The following is a 17,376-nucleotide window of genomic DNA, read 5'->3' on the forward strand; positions in this document are numbered from 1 at the left end:
GTGACATTGGCGAAAGCCCAAGCAAGTGTGCGTAGGTTACGGTTGGTTGTTTGGTTATTTTGTCGGCGTCCTCAACAGTTTGTTTGGTTGTTTTATGACAGTTTTTCTCTGCTGATTTCCAGCAGGTTCTGGAATCGGTGTTGAGTGATTTGTTTACATTGGTCAAGTGTATTCGTGGTAGTATTCTGTGTGCGTACCTTCAGGTGAAGTGTATCGCGTGACACGTATTTGGGGTTCCATGTAACTGTTGATTTGTGTTTTCCCTGTATTTCCTATCCGTAAAATTCATTGGGAGGTGCATTTGTAAATGAGTATAGAGTTGTATATTGGATCAGCTGTTCATGAGCTCAAGTGATTGTGTGCGTGTCTTGAATTGTCACAGGAAGAGTGGTTTCAAGAGTGAGTTTGGTGTGTGGCAGGGTGTGTGCTTTGAAAATGGTGTGTAAGAGATACACCTTAATCCGACACTTCAATCGAAGATACACCTTAATCTGACATTCGGGCTAGACAGGTCCCTGACTTGCTGTACATCGAAGTGGTTCTTACTACCCACGATCATCGGAGCACCTACCTATGCAGATCTACCTAAATCTATATATCCCCCGACCCCAAAATTCATAACACAGCCCGCCCCCGCCCCCCCCCCCCCCCCCCCCCCCAGAACTGTAGGCCCTGCTAGGTTCACTGCAGGCGCTACCATTCCAGTCTTAACACTTACTGTCTCACACTTAATGATCCTATGAAATAAATCAGGAGGGCTGTGGGAAGTGAGCTGAAGCTACCCACCTTTGCTCCTTGACATACTACCCCCTTAAACAACCATGCATTTCAAATATTTACAATCATTTAGAATTCGTCATTCCTGCGCCGGGTAGGAAACAAAACACAGAAACCTAACTTAACCACAAACTTTAACCTTGTGCAAAAAACTTCAAAAACTCCATAAACATTATTTTATACAACCCCTTCTTGCAGACCGCGTCCCCCGGTGCATGCCACAAGACGCAATGTTACCTGTGGGGTCATTCCAATGCACCCCAAATTTCCGCGGGCCCTGTCATAGTGTTCCATGTGAGTGACTTGGCTCGGTGGATTTTGCCCACATTCACTCAACACAAACCCATAACCACTCATACACATTCCACAAATCATCACAACACAAAATCATTACAGCACATATTTCACCTCACTGCAGGACCATGGCATAGATGTTATTTTCATGTGTGTTTCTCTCAATTAGACAATGGGGAGGTACATCACAAGTAAGATGGGGGGGGGGGGCGCTTCACGCTGTGGTGGCCGCAGTCCCAAACAAGTCGCCCGACTTCCAATTTCTTTGCCCCACCCCTCCCCCCCTTTACCTCTTGGCCCGTGACAGCCAAACAGCTCTTTTCACTGTTACCGCGATGGTGGGGGTCTCCACACACCAGGCTCCTTTGCCGCCTGCTTCCTTGCAGCCTCACGGGTCACCGGGAGTCTCTTACCCCAGGGCACCCAAACAGACCTCACCACCGACGGGCTTCAATTTCCAGGCACCACTGTCTGCCAGGGGTAATTGCCACAGAGGGGAGCCGCAGTCATCGCTCCTCTAGAACTTGATCTGCACCTGTGGACACGCTCACCTTCCCCACCCACAAAATCCACAAAAACATTTCCTCCCCCGCTGCGATTCAATTCTCAACACATTGTTCAATGAACAGATGTTACAAAAAGTTTTTGCCATGGCCTGCTTCTGTGAAATCCCATGTTCACATTTAACCATTTCCAAACACAATCTTCACCACTCATTCACAGTTCATTTTCAACCTCACAACCACATGAAAACACATACCTCTACACAAAAATAAACGCCACCCACAAGACACTGTGTGGCACACATTCCATCCCCTCACCGGACATGCCATCACTCTCACCCGCCCCCTTCTCCAAATCACATGTCCCCAATTTAAATAAACAAGTCCTGAAGCCTGTGACAGCACACATCCAAGCACTTACCTCTACCTTGATGTGCAGGTATTTTCCAGTTGGTCAGGTCCAAAGTGCCATCCACCCTACAAAATCCCAAATTTTCTCCCATTGGACCAATCAAATTTCTTCAAATTTCACTTTTCTCCCAACTGTACTGGCAGGTATGTGGATCCGCCTCCAACGGTGAACTGTACTAAACTACTACATATGGCCACGACAGCTCCGCACCTCCACCGTGCAAGGGTCATCGGGACAAGCTGAGCAGCCGAAACGCCAACATGGCCCATGAGAATCCATAAGTGTGCGACCCACCATCCATCCCTCGCCCCCCCCCCCCTGCAAGGAACACAGCTGCACCAGCCCCACCTGGCCAATGTGGTGAGAATCTGCTGCCAACAATGCTACCATTTCCCAAACCTCGACCCTGTGGGAGGCGGTCGCAGTGCGTGGCATCCTCATCACGTCACCTGTGCTGCCCTCATCCCCCAGTCCACACAACTGCAGCCCCCAGTGCCCACCTACACTTGACCACGCCAAGGTCCAGCAGACAGCCATGCTCCACCAGGAGACTTCTCCAGAAGACATGGTCCACACACCTCAGACACCCACAGCACCAGGTTGACCACCAGCGCCAAAATCCCGCGTCCCAAATATTGGCACAGTCGCCCCCGAGACCAGTTGAGGCTGTGTCCTTCTACCCTATCAATTTTATCCCAGCCTCCAACACTTTGGTCTGACACACCTGGATCAATAATGGTGCTACTCTTCAGTGTCCACCATTCTTCTTCACAAAATTCACCCTTAAATTTGCATCTAACCTTCAGATTACCCTGTCAAATATTTTTCACAATTCACTAATCTCACCAAAGAAGGATGGTTCTCAATACACATGCCAGCCGAGCATGGCCCATATGCTCGGCGCATTACACATTCCAGATTAATCAAACCCATGGCTCTCTCCCCAAGCCGAGAGTCCACAAATCTTAACAGATCATCTGTGGAAGATCATTCTCACACCATCATGTTCCACAAATGCTCTCATGGTTGTCCGGTGGGCTATAATCCATCCCTGTCCATGCGGTTCGACACGCGTCCATAGACCAGCACAGCATGGTAGGTCACCACATGCTGGCTGTCCCAGAGTCTCAGGGAGAGGGTGTCAGGCCACATGCCCGGGCAGTCACCACATCAGGCCCATAGTGGCCGTCCACAGTGCCACCACCCACCAAGGTGCGACCCACAACATCTCCCCCAAGTAGTCCTAATAATACACCATCCCAGGCCTGTGAGGAACCACCTCAGACACATCGAACCGAAGGGACAGGGATGGACATAGCCTGCCGGACAACCATTGGGGCATCTGTGGAACATGATAGTGTGAGAATGATCTTCCACAGATGTTTCGTTATGATTTGTGGACTCTCGGCTTGGGAAGAGAGCCATGGGATTGTTGAATCGGGAGAATGTGTAACAAGCCAAGCATATGGGCCATGCTCGGCTGGCATGTTTATGGTGAAGCACCCTTCTTTGATGAGATTTGTAAAATGTGAAAAATGTTTGGCATGGGTAATCTGAGGGTAGATGCAAATTTAAGGGTGAATCTTGTGAAGAAAAATGGTGGACACTGCACAGTGGCACCCCCCCCCCTCCCCCTGTGCACCATTATTGATCCAGGTGTGTTTCGACCAAAGTGTTGGAGGCTGTGATAAAAATTGACAGGTTAGCAGGACACAGCTTTCAACTGATTGCAGGTGCGATTGCGCCAATATTTGGGACGCGGGGTTATGTTCCTGTGTTTCGGTAGTCTGGGGGTCAACGTGGTGCTGTGAGTGTCCGAGGTGTTGGGCCATGTCTTCTGGGTGAGTATCCTTGTGGAGCATGGCTGTCGACTGGACCTTGGCAGGGTCAAGTGTGGGTGGGCACTGGGGGCTGCAGTTGTGTGGACTGGGGGATGAGGGTGGCGTAGGTGACGTGATGTGGATGCCACGCACTGCGACCGTCTCCCCCAGGGCCGAGGTTTTGAGTGTGGTATTGTTGTTGGCAGCAGGTACTCACCACATTGGCCAGCTGAGGCGAGAGCAGCTGTGTTTCTCACGGGAGGGGCCAAAGGATGGATGGTGGGTCGCACCCTTATGGACACTCATGGGCCGTGTTGGCATTTCGGATGCTCAGCTTGTCCCGATGACCCTTGCATGGTGGAGGTGCGGAACTGTCATGGCCAAATGTTTAGTTTTACTGCGGTTTAGTACAGTTCACCGTTGGAGGCGGATCCATATACTTGCCAGTACAGTAGGGAGAAAAGTGAAATTTGGTGGAATTTGATGGGCCCAATGGGATAAATTTTGGGATTTTGTTGGGTGGCTGGCACTTTGGACCCGACCAACCTGCAACTACATGCACTTGAGGAAACTGTTTGGATGCATACTGTCCCAGGCTTCATGGCTTGCTTATGTAAATTGGGACATGTAATTTGGAGTAGGGGGGGGCATGGCCAGTGATGGGGATGGAATGTGTGTCACAAAGTCTTGTGGGTGGCGTCTGTTTATGTGGAGGTATCGGTTTTTCGTGTGGTCGTGAGGGTGTAAATTGAATTTCAGTGCCTGTGATTATTGAAATGTGCCATGGAGATGTTATGGTAAAAAGTGAATATGGGATTTAACATGATCGCAGGCCATGGAAGCAACTGTTGGAAACATCATTTTGGTGACATGTTTAATTGGAAATGTGTTGGAGAATTGAATGGCAGCGGGGAGGAAATATGTTTTGTGGAATTTTTGGGTGGGGAAGGTGTGCGTGTCTGCAGGTCAAGCTCTGAGGAGCGATGACTGCGGCTCCCCCATGTGGCAATTACCCCTGACAGCCAGTGGTGACTGGAAATTGGGAGCCCGTCGGTGGTGGGGTCTGTTGTGTGCCTTGTGGTGGAAGACTCCTGGCGACCCATGTAGCTGCGAGGAAGCAGGAGGCAATGGAGCCTGGCGTGTGGAGACCCCCACCGGCGGAGTAACGGTGGAAAGGGCTGTTTGACTGTCACAGGGCCAAGCGGTAAAGGGGGGGGGGGGGCAATGAAGTTGTAAGTCAAGTGACTTGTTTTTGGGACTGCAGGCACCACAGCCTGAAGCGCCCCCACCATCTTACTCATGCGGTACCTCCCCGCTGCCTAGTTGAGAGAAACGCACATGTGTATCACATCTATGCCATGGTCCTGCATGGGGGTGAATAAGTGCTTGGTTATGATTTTAGTGTTGTGATGATTTTTGGAATGTGTATGAGTGGTTATGGGTTTGTGTAGAATGAATGGAGGAGAAATCCACCCAAGCCGGGTCACTCACCTGTGACACCAGGACAGGGCCCGCGGAAATTTTTGGTGCATTGGGATAACCCCGCAGGTAACGTTGCATCTTGTGGCATCCACCGGGGGACACGGTCTGCAGGATGAGGTTGTACAAATGTTTTAGAATTTTTGAAAGTTTTGCATGTTTGGTTAAGGTTTGTGGTTAAGTTAGTTTTTGCGTGTTGTTGTTTGTTTCCTCCCTCCGCAGGAACGACCCTTTATAGATGATTGTAAATACATGAAATCCGTGATTGATTCAGGGGGTTAGCATGTTGAGGAGCATCGGTAGGTAGCTTCGGCTCACTTCCCACAGCCCTCTTGCTTTATTTTATAGGCTAATTAAGTGTGACACAGTCAGTGTTAAGACTGGAATGGTAGCGCCTGCAGTGAACCTAGCAGGGGCTACGGTTCCATGGTGGGGGGGAGGGGGTGGGGGTGGCTGTATTATGTCGGTTGGGTGAGGCATATCTAGATCCAGGTAGATTTGCATAGGTAGGTGTAAGGTATCTCGACAAACTACGATCAATTGTCGTACACGTTTATTCACTCTGCCGATACAGGCCCGATTCACCTCAGCGCCATCCGAGCTGAGGCGTAGGGATACAATGCTGTCACGGTGTAGGGATACCGGTGAATATTTGCACTTCATACATGACATCCTCCCCTTTAAGTCCAAAATTACCAAGAGCAATACGAGTAGTGTATATATGTTGCTTCTGGGACACTCTCATTTTCCCATTGACTTACATGTTAATTTTTCCCCTCCCTCATTGCCCCTAAACACCTCTATTTCTCTCACCCTGTTCTTTACGAACCTTCTAACCTTTTGACATGTTATCCTTATTCATTAGACCACTTAAACAATGGTCCTTCTGTGTGAACCTGTGATCCTTCTGACCTTATGGACCTTTTAACCTTTTACTCTTAATATCATCTGGTGAATAATCTTTGGCCCACTCAAACAACGACCATACAAATATTTGTTTATGCGTGGGAAATAATTTAATTCTCTTGCCACTCTCTTCACCATTTAATATATTAACAAAAAATATGTTTGAGTTTGGTTCTTTATTAAGATATTTTAACTGAGCTAAGATAAAATGGTAAACCTCCCTCAATGTTCTTGTTTGAGCGCCTCTAGTGCCACACACTTTTTGGTAGGCTCTGCCCACTTTTTGTTAAGCTCCGTCCACTTTTTGGTAAGCCCCGCCCACTTTTTGTTAAGCCACGCCCATTTTTTACTAAACCCGCCCACTTTTTGCTATGCCACGCCCACTTTTGCTAAGCTCCGCCCACTTTTGCTAAGTCCCACCCACTTTATAAACTCTTCAGCATTGTATCATTTCCAGGTAATACATTACATCATTTTCAGGGAATTTCCATCACATCATTTCCAGTTAAGACACGCCCAGGGAATTTCCACAGGAAATGACACACACCCAGCCCTTCTTATAAAAGGCACCGACCACACAGGCTTTTTCAAACACGCTTTCTGCTTCACTTGAGAATGGACTACTATGCCGAAATGGAATGGGATAACTTTGCTATTCCTTGGAGTCCTACTACCTGTGTAGAACTCAACCTTCAGATTGATGAACTGGACTCAAACCTCTTATCAATGGAGGTAAGTTTGTTTATTTATTTATTTATTTATTTAATTTTTTTTTTTTTTAGATGAGACTCGTGTAAGAGTTAACAAAGTTTATTTTAATATTCATAGAGCTTGATTTATACAAATAAAAATATTGTATTAAATTAATACATTGTTATTTTCTTTCACAGGAAATTGTATCTGAGATACGAAATGAAAATTCTGCTTTTAACACAACTTGGGATGAAGTTATTTTTTTGTTTGAAGACATTTTGAACAACCAAGACCCCCAGAACGAGTTCTACCTTGATGACCCAGCCAAAGAGTTATACCTTGGAGATCCACAAAATCCTGAAAAAGAGTTTTACCATGATGATACTTGTTGTGAGTTATCAAAACAAAACCCACTGAACAAGTTCTACCTTGATGAGTCAGAATACAAGTCATACATTGGAGACCCACAAATTTCTGAAAATTGGGAAACGGGAATTCTCCCTGATGGTCCGCAGTTATACTATGTGAGACACATCATAGAAACCCTAAAAAATTGGGCAAGGAGAGTTCTCCCTGATGGTCCGCAGTTATACTATGTGAGACACATCATAGAAACCCTAAAAAATTGGGCAAGGAGAGTTCTCCCTGATGGTCCGCAGTTATACTATGTGAGACACATCATAGAAACCCTAAAAAATTGGGAAAGGGAAGTTTTCCCTGATGGTCTGCAGTTATACTATGTGAGACTTATCACGGAAACCCCCAATATTTCTGAAAATTGTGGTTCTACCTTGGGGACTTGGAAAGATGGTTATATTTTTGGAGACTCGGAATGGGGGTTTTGTTTTGATGACTCGGAATGTGATACCTATCTTGGAGGCTCAACAGGAATGTGGTTATACCTTGGGAACTTGGAAAGTTGGTTTTATTTTGGAGACTCTACCTGTGGGGTTCCTCTTGGAGACTCTTTGGATTCTAAAGCAATGAACAATGTTCATTATTTAATGATGCTTGATTTAAGCAATATCAAGAAAGTTCGAGGAAGAAAATGCTGGAAAATTCTTTCTTCCCATTTCTACTTCTTCAAACTTGAAAGCCTTGAAAGACAGAATTGGAGGAAGAGGAAAAAAAAGAAATACATATTTAAAAAAAGAAGAAAAGAAAGATTAATGTTAGGGTTTGGGTGGGATTTTGAATGTGAGGGTTAGGGATGGGGTTGGGTTAGGGATGGGGTTGGGTTAGGGTTGGGATTTTGAATGTGAGGATTAGGGTTGGGGTTGGGTTAGGGATGGGATTGGGTTAGGGTTGGGATTTTGAATGTGAGGGTTAGGGATGGGTTGGGTTAGGGATGGGGGTGGGTTAGGGTTGGGTTAGGGATGGGGTTGGGTTAGGGATGGGATTGGGTTAGGGTGGGATTTTGAATGTGAGGGTTAGGGATGGGGTTGGGTTAGGTATGGGGTTGGGTTAGGGTTGGGATTTTGAATGTGAGGGTTAGGGTTGGGGTTGGGTTAGGGATGGGATTGGGTTAGGGTTGGGATTTTGAATGTGAGGGTTAGGGATGGGTTGGGTTAGGGATGGGGTTGGGTTAGGGTTGGGTTAGGGATGGGGTTGGGTTAGGGATGGGATTGGGTATGGGATTGGGTTGGGTTAGGGATGGGGTTGGGTTAGGGATGGGGTTGGGTTAGGGATGGGTTGGGTTAGGGATGGGGTTGGGTTAGGGATGGGTTTGGGTTCGGGATGGGTTTGGGTTAGGGATGGGTTTGGGTTAGGGATGGGGTTGGGTTAGGGATGGGGTTGGGTTAGGGTTTGTATATTATTATGACTCACTCACACATACACACACACACAAAAGTTAAGCCCCAACTGGAAAGTTGAGGGATTCTGTGTTTGGGGTTCACAGATTTAAAAACGTATCCCCATTATACACACACAAAAGTTAAGCCCCAACTGAAACGTTGTGGGATTCTGTGTTTGGGGTTCACAGATTTAAAAACGTATCCCCATTATACACACACAAAAGTTAAGCCCCAACTAAAAAGTTGTGGGATTCTGTGTTTGGGGTTCACAGATTTAAAAACGTATCCCCATTACATTTTATTTATTTATTTATTATTTTCAAGGGTATTATCTGCTTACTTGTGTTTTTTGTAATTCTTGCGAGTAAAATGAACCCAAGATTTCTTCTCCATTTAAATCATATAATTTGTAGGTCCAAGGGTTTGTAGCCATTACATCAACGATTTTAAATAATTCATTAGTCCATCTCTTTGTATAACCTTTCTCAAAATGGCTTTTCCATTTGTATATTCTTACAATATCACCAACTTTGAACTTGGGCTTTCTCAAATTAATCTCCTTTTCATATTCTAATTTTGTAAATGTTTCTGATGGTTTTGATTTTGTTGATGAATGAACTGTATTATTGTAATTATCTACAATATCCTGAATTAAATACACCCATTTTTGAGAACCGAGTTGTGTGAATTTTTTATATAATTTCTCTTTTAAAGTACGATTAAAACGCTCAATAACAACTGCCTTTCCTTCATTAAAGGTGCTGTATAATTTAATACCCTCCCCCTTAAGAAATTTCATAAATATTTTGTTATAGAACTCTGTTCCCTCATCAGTCCATAACTTCTTTGGTTTCCTTTAATCCCGATCAAATATTAGCTTAAAGGCTAACATTAAAGTATCACCCCTTTTATTTTTTAAAGGGACAACCCAGGCAAATCTACTCCTCAAATCAATAACGGTTAAAGCATACCTGTATCCCCTGTCATTATTCAATTCAATTAAATCAGCGGACCATATGTGGTCGGTGTATTTAGAATAAACCTTCCTTCTTTTAAACTTTGTGATTATAGGTTTGTGTAATTCTTCAGCCAAAAGCTCCTCAGTCTTGATGACATCATTAGAGCCTAATAGTTTTTTGAGGAATAACCAAGACCAAGTTTCAATTTAGCATTTATCAAATTTCTCACAATAAACCTATCAACTTTCTCTCTTAACGTTGGATTTTGTATCAAAGACAAATTATACAACATTTCGCTGTCGGCTTTATGTTTTTCAGTCAACGTAGTGGTTTTCCCATAAGCAATATCATGCTTCATACACACTTCGTCAACCCTATTTGTAGGTTTAGACCAAGGTTTAGGATTGTCAGCCTCATCTAATCTTTTATCCAAGTTTGTTCCTGGACCACAGAAAGAATACCCTGGAAGGTGTAATTCCCCTGGAATTCCAGTTGTTGTAAATTTACTTCCTGACAGAAACTTTTGTATGTCTCCTCCTCTTTTAGGAGAGATGAATTGGCACTTTTTAGAGCCACGTACTTGACATATTCCTTTTTGATAAACTCTATTATTTTTAGCTTTAACATAAGATATTTTTAGATTTAGTTTTCTTTTTACATTTGAGACAATAACTCATATTTATTTATCAGAAAAATTCCGACAGAGTATCAAAACCTTTTTGGTTTTCAACATATACATTTCAATCTTTATTTTTAAAACATAAAGAATCCTAAGGAATGCCTTCACTCTCTCCTCCATTTATTTACAAATAAAAACTAACTAAAGTCAATGACACCAACATCATCAATCACATAATCTTTTCCTTCTTCTTCTTCTTCTTCACCACTTTCTCGTTTAAATCTCCTCCCTGAAATTGAAGACATTGACGTTGTTATTTTTGAAACCATTATCTTCATAAGAGTTGTTAATTCTTTAATTTCCTCTTCGGTGCGTTGAGATTGATTTATTTGCTGTAATACACTCAATCTTTTACGAATCTCACTGATTTCCATCTTTTTATATTTTTCCTCCCTCTCTCTTTGCTCCCTTTCCTCCCTCTCCTCCTTCTCCTTTTTCTCCCTCTCCTCCTCCTTTTTCTCCCTTTCCTCCTTCTCCTTTTTCTCTCTTTCCTCCTTCTCTTCTTTAACTCCTTCCTCATTTATCTTAGCAATTTTTGATATCAATATTTTCACAGCATTCATTCTTTCTTTATTTTCCTCTTTGGTGAGTTGAGATTGATCTTCTTGCTGTAATACATCCACTCTTTTTTGAATCGCTCTGATTTCCATCTCCCTCTCCTCCCTCTCTCTTTGTTCCCTCTCCTCCTTCTCTCTTTTCTCTCTTTTCTCCTTCTCTTCTTCAACTCCTTCCTCATCCCTTGCTACCCTTGAGTTTAAACCCCAAAGAATATTATACATATACTCATCTGGATTTTGAGATATTCTTGTATCTATAATTATTTTTCTCATAATAAGATACCAATAAGATTTGTTGACGATTTCTAAAAGAGTTTTATATTTCATAACTTTGAGAAGTTCATTTTTATTTAATACTTTAAACAAGTCTATATTTGTGGGTTTAACAATATCAGTATAAGGCCAGTTTTTTATGACAAAATTCCCATGTATATGCTCCAAATCATAAGGTATGTAATACCGAGCACCCTTTTCTTGTAGGTATCCTTGAATACAAAAATTATAATTCTCTTGTAGTCTTCTTCCTCCCATTTATGTATCAGAAATATATGTGAGATTAATATTATGACAGGTAATACCACCCCATCTTCCCACTACCAAATTGGTTTGTATTCCTTGGCTTTCTATCCTTATCTCATGACCTTCCTTCTTTGTCATGCTAACCATCGCTATACTATCATATATTTTTCTTTTCTTAAAACCATGTATTTGTTGTTTATTAATTGTACTTCCACATAAATCCTTATCCTCACCAAGTGGATAATATTCTTCTTTACGAGACTGATTAAAATCATGTAGGTCTTCTATGTTTATTGAAAAAGACCAATTATACCCTAAATCAGGCATATCATACCCCCATTTATTAATTCGCATATTAACTATATGTCCTTCTTTATAAAATTCAATTGTAAGCAGGTAGTTAAATTCAATGAGGAAAGGTGTATGGTCAGTATAACCAGGTGTTGTGGTTGTAAATTTTACTTGTTTAACAAAACGTGCTGTTTTCTTTAAAAATATATATTGTGATAAATCACTTAATCTAATTAAGTCATTCGCATCTGTAGGGTTTGGATAATTGATTAATTTATACGCCCAAATTGATGCATGAATGAGGACCCAAATGACCCAGAGGACCCAAATGACCCAGAGGACCCAAATGACCCAGAGGACCCAAATGACCCAGAGGACCCAAATGACCCAGAGGACCCAAATGACCCAGAGGACCCAAATGACCCAGAGGACCCAAATGACCCAGAGTACCCAAATGACCCAGAGGACCCAAATGACCCAGAGGACCCAAATGACCCAGAGGACCCAAATGACCCAGAGGACCCAAATGACCCAGAGGACCCAAATGACCCAGAGGACCCAAATGACCCAAATGACCCAGAGGACCCAGAGGACCCAGAGGACCCAAATGACCCAGAGGACCCAGAGGACCCAGAGGACCCAGAGGACCCAGAGGACCCAGAGGACCCAAATGACCCAGAGGACCCAAATGACCCAGAGGACCCAGAGGACCCAGAGGACCCAAATGACCCAGAGGACCCAAATGACCCAGAGGACCCAAATGACCCAGAGGACCCAAATGACCCAAATGACCCAAATGACCCAGAGGACCCAAATGACCCAGAGGACCCAAATGACCCAGAGGACCCAAATGACCCAGAGGACCCAAATGACCCAGAGGACCCAAATGACCCAGAGGACCCAAATGACCCAGAGGACCCAAATGACCCAGAGGACCCAAATTCTATGTATGTTTCTATGATGATGTATGTTTTGGTGAAAGTACATAATGTGAATACTAGTAGCAATTTTACAAAAACCATGGCATAATTTCAAATCTTGACCCGAGATGATAATTATGCTACATCATAATTTCCATGTGCCAACCTGGGCGGAATCCAAGTGGATATAATATAATGGCCTCGTTTAAAATTTCTCTTTCGAATGTGAATACTAGTAGCAATTTTACAAAAACCATGGCATAATTTCAAATCTTGACCCGAGATGATAATTATGCTACATCATAATTTCCATGTGCCAACCTGGGCGGAATCCAAGTGGATATAATATAATGGCCTCGTTTAAAATTTCTCTTTCGAATGTCATTTCATTGCGGTTCAAACACAATGAATGCTTGAAGTTTCTCCATCATTGCGCTACCTTGGACGACAGGTGATGAATTTGAGCAGCTCATTGTGAATGAGACATCGCAATAGTTTCGTTGACAAGGCGGAGATGGAATCGGCACATCACACGAAGCACGATACAAGCTCGATGACTGTGACGTTTCGATTGAAAAAAAAACATTCAAAGCATTGTTTAGAGCCGTGTGCTGTTCGTGACCAGGTATTTTCACTCTCATGCTGGTCCATGCGCATTGCTCAGGTGGCCTCAACATCAACATGAGCCTCATAAAAGCTGATTTTCTTCTTGTTTGCTTGACTGCCTTGCAAAGATGGCTACAGACAGGTGCACATTTCACAATGAAAAATTTGACGTTTATGCTTCAGTCACATTTGGCTCGGCGGCCGTAGGGTCTAAAAAATCTACGGCCACTAGCAATTATTCTAGAGCGGTCGCAGTATTTCCACGGGCGGCCGCAGTTTGGTCCAAGAATCGATTCACCTCGTGAAAATGAGCCTGAGTAATGAAGCTCCTTGGGGGAAGCCCGATAACGTATCCGACCGAGTAAGCAAGGCAATGTTGTGTCAAAGCAGCTCTTCCATCTTCAGTGTCGGCCCGTGGAAGATGGTGAAAGGTGCAGAGGATTGAAAATGTGCTTCTCGCCTTTCACCAGCATGTGCTTGTACCTGAGAATGCTGTGCGCATTGCGCATGGATGTATCGTTCACGTTGATTACGGAGCTCAAAGTGAGGCGAGAAACAAACGGAAACACAAGAACACTTCTCATCGATTCCGATTGCCGACGTCTATTTCCACCACGTCCGCTTCTCCCGTCACAATAACATCGGCGGCGTGACGAGACGATGTGTAGTTTGTACAATACTGCACTGATTTTGGAATCTCATCTTCCTTCTCACTCTATTCGGTGTGAAATGGCGGAGACTGTTCCCCTTCCGAGAGCACTTTCGACCTCGTTTCTCAAACGAGACAATAATAAAACTGGCGCTTCCAGAACCCATAAACATCCCCTTGTTTGTGAATGCAAATCTGTCAGAATAAATTTTTGTTCAGAACTTTAAGTTAATAAAGACTGGAAAATGCCAATGCAGAGTTACCTTTTATAACCCCAAGCACCCTTTTTTCTTAGTTATTGAGTCTCCCACCCCGCCCCCACCCCTCCTCCTCTCACCCCTTTTCTGTTTCTACCCTTGAACACACTCACGCCTGCTCTTTTGTACCACACTGTGACTGTGCTGCAACTCTCTGTATCGTCAAAATACGACAAAATCTACCCGACAAGACGGACAATGATTGGGGCTTCTGTGATGACGAGATGCATGAATGATTGATGCCGAAGGGCAAAGTTCATAATTATTGGGCATTAAAAAATGAAAATTAATAAGTGAAATTCATAAAGTTCAAAGTTCTGTATGTGGTTTTGAAATGTAAAGGAAACGAGAAAGAACCGTGTAGGGTTTTTCAACACAGCAGAGTTTTGTGTAAAACACGTATCGTGTATCGCTGATGCTGCTTTCGGAAAGGTTTGAGTGGCTCTGAAAAGAGCCGTTGTGGGAGATCTGAAGAACTCTTGTGAGGCGGAGCCGTTTACTTGCCCTGGCTTTTCTTGGGGAGCAGCACGGCCTGGATGTTCGGCAGCACACCACCTTGCGCGATCGTCACCCCGCCCAGCAGTTTGTTCAGCTCCTCATCGTTGCGGATGGCGAGCTGCAAATGACGCGGGATGATGCGCGATTTCTTGTTATCTCGTGCAGCGTTACCGGCGAGCTCCAGGATCTCTGCAGACAAGTACTCGAGCACAGCCGCCAGATAGACGGGAGCGCCGGCACCGACGCGCTTGGCGTAGTTGCCTTTGCGAAGATGTCTGTGGACACGGCCCACGGGAAACTGCAGCCCAGCACGGGAAGAACGCGTCTTTGCCTTCGCACGAGCCTTTCCACCGCCTTTACCACGTCCCGACATGATTCGTAGCAATGAACCGATATCTAAACAACCTTACTGTGACTGAAAGTCATGGTGCGAATTGAGTTGTTTTATGGGTGAAGTCGGACCAGGATTTCATACACGCCCACATTTTATCCATCCAATGGCTGAACATCAGGTTGTGTACCTCCAAACTCTGTGATCAAAATATTTGCATATGAGACAGAATCGTTTGAACTTTGAACTTTGACCTTTTGAACCTTCACGATTCGCACCAAACGTGTCACCATCGTGCCCAAGGACACGCCAAGGTGGCACGACGGATCCGCGGGGAGCGACATCAAGTCGCTCGTCCAAGGTCTTGTGCACAGCTTCCGCACCACACCACCCAACGGCTCTTTTCAGAGCCACAACACCTTTCTTGAAAGTGTGATCGACCATTCACCGAACTCGCCACATGTCACGACCTTTTGTGTGTGTATTGTGTACACGGGTCAGAAAGAGACGCAGAGACGTGTTTTATGAAGCATTTTGTTTTGTTTTTAACAAAGACTGGGAAAAGATAAAGACCCAGAGAATTGATTTGATGAGCAAGTGAGGGGGTGCTGGGTGCATCGGGACGGGGCTTCAGGATGGTTCAGTGAAATATCGACATGTCTGAATTAGTTGGGCTCATATGTTGACGAGATGCAGGTATATGCATAGTTCTGTGTACGGTTCATAAATACTGCGAGCACTTTGTATTTGGATTCCGAATGAGGAAACTTAGTTCAAAGGAAGGACGAAGAATCGTGTAATGTGCGAGCTTTTCCAGACACGAGGCACTGGGTTTACAGGTAAACGGGGATGGTCAACGACGTGTCAATGTCAAATGGGGCAAGTTTCATTTATTGGTCGGACATTGTTCCTGAACATTGGGGCAAATGGGTCAATTACTAAGTGATCTTAGAAATTAGTAATTTGGTAAATACTAAGTAATGGTAGTCGTGATGGCACACTTTGAATGTTGCACATTTAACAACATTGCGTGTTGAGTCAGGTGACTTGCCATTCTTTGGTCATTGTTTGATATAAATAAGTTATGAATGAATATGGAACAACTTTTGTTGGTCTTGCAAATAATTTGAACCTTGTGCTCTTGTTTATTAAGCTCTTTCACAAACCACTTCATCAAATAATGAATACAAAGGTTATATCTATTATGTCTGCACGTAGTTTTTATGAACCATCGGATCAGCTCCTTTCAGGTGAACGAGGTGGTGGCTCTGAAAAGAGCCGTTGTGGGTTTTGGGCAAGTGAGACGAGGAGGAAAAAGAGAAACTTCACCTCGATCTTCTCGTCTTCTCTTCCTCTCACTTCTTTTTGAGCGTCGCCTTCTTGTTCTTCAACCCCTTGGTTGCAAGCTTGGACTTTGGTTTCGTCGTCTTGGTATTTCCCTTGGTCTTCGGCAGAACCCTCTTCACGTTTTTCTTCACCTTTGCAGGCGACTTACTGAATCGCTTCGAAGAGGAGGCGATAGATATTTTCGGTTTCTTGGGAGATACCTTCCGCACCACCTTCTTCACTGCTGGCTTTTTGGTCGCTTTCTTGGCCGCTTTCGACTTGATTGTGGTCTTCACAACTTTTCTGGGACTGGTGCTCTTCTTCACTTTGGCACTCTTCTCCTTGTTCAGTTTGAAAGAGCTGGCGGCGCCCCTTCCCTTGGTCTGCACAAGATTTCCACTTGCAACGAGACTCTTCACAGCCGAATTGATACGAACAGAATTCCGTTGGAGATTGTAGCCATCTGCCCCCAGGGCCTTTTTCAAGGCGACAAGCGACGCACCATTTCGCTCCTTGCTCGATCCCACCACCTTGATGATCTTTTCCGAAAGGGTGCCGTCAGTCTTCTTCAGGGTCTTGGAAGCGCCAGGTTTATTCTTCCTTCGCTTGAGAGACGGGGGCGAAGTTGAAGGTGCTACTGAAACAGGAACAGACTCCGACATTTCCCACTAACAAGAGTATGACAAGTAACACGAAGATCCAAAAAGAAGTTCAGTGTTTCACAAATAAAGCGTTGCATTATCACGTCGCCTGTTATAGTGATGGCGTGAAGAAGCGGACGTGGTAGAAATCAACGTCAGCGTTCAGAAACGATGGGGTCGTTCACCGTATCCGTTTGTGTTTCCTGCGTCACTTTGAGCTTTGTTATTCACATGAACGTTAACTCCATGCGCAATGCGCACAATCGTTTCAGGTACGAGCACATCCCGGCAAACGGAGAGAAGCATCTTTTCTAATATCTGGCGGTTTCGCCGCATTCCACGGCCCGATACGGCAGATGGACGATCTGCTTTGACAGAACATTGCTCACTCGAACACGTTCTCGGGCTTCGCCCAAGGGGTTTCTCTGCTCAGAATCTGTTTTTCAAGAGTGAAATATTTTCT

The 17,376-nt window shown here is 44.4% G+C and overlaps 2 protein-coding genes across 2 annotated transcripts; both read right to left on the minus strand.

Annotated features, from left to right (window-relative positions):
- Positions 1 to 14,613: 14,613 nt before the first annotated feature.
- Positions 14,614 to 14,988, minus strand: LOC144891611 (histone H2A-like). The gene has a single exon (XM_078775239.1). The coding sequence runs from the start codon at positions 14,986 to 14,988 to the stop codon at positions 14,614 to 14,616; it is 375 nt and encodes a 124-aa protein (XP_078631365.1).
- A 1,313-nt stretch (positions 14,989 to 16,301) lies between these two features.
- LOC137425750 (histone H1.2-like) lies at positions 16,302 to 16,934 on the minus strand. The gene has a single exon (XM_068114480.2). The coding sequence runs from the start codon at positions 16,932 to 16,934 to the stop codon at positions 16,302 to 16,304; it is 633 nt and encodes a 210-aa protein (XP_067970581.2).
- Positions 16,935 to 17,376: the final 442 nt, after the last annotated feature.

The sequence above is a fragment of the Myxine glutinosa genome, chromosome 4, assembly GCF_964187855.1.
Source record: "Myxine glutinosa chromosome 4, kmMyxGlut1.1, whole genome shotgun sequence".
Classification (NCBI taxonomy): Eukaryota; Metazoa; Chordata; class Myxini; order Myxiniformes; family Myxinidae; genus Myxine; species Myxine glutinosa.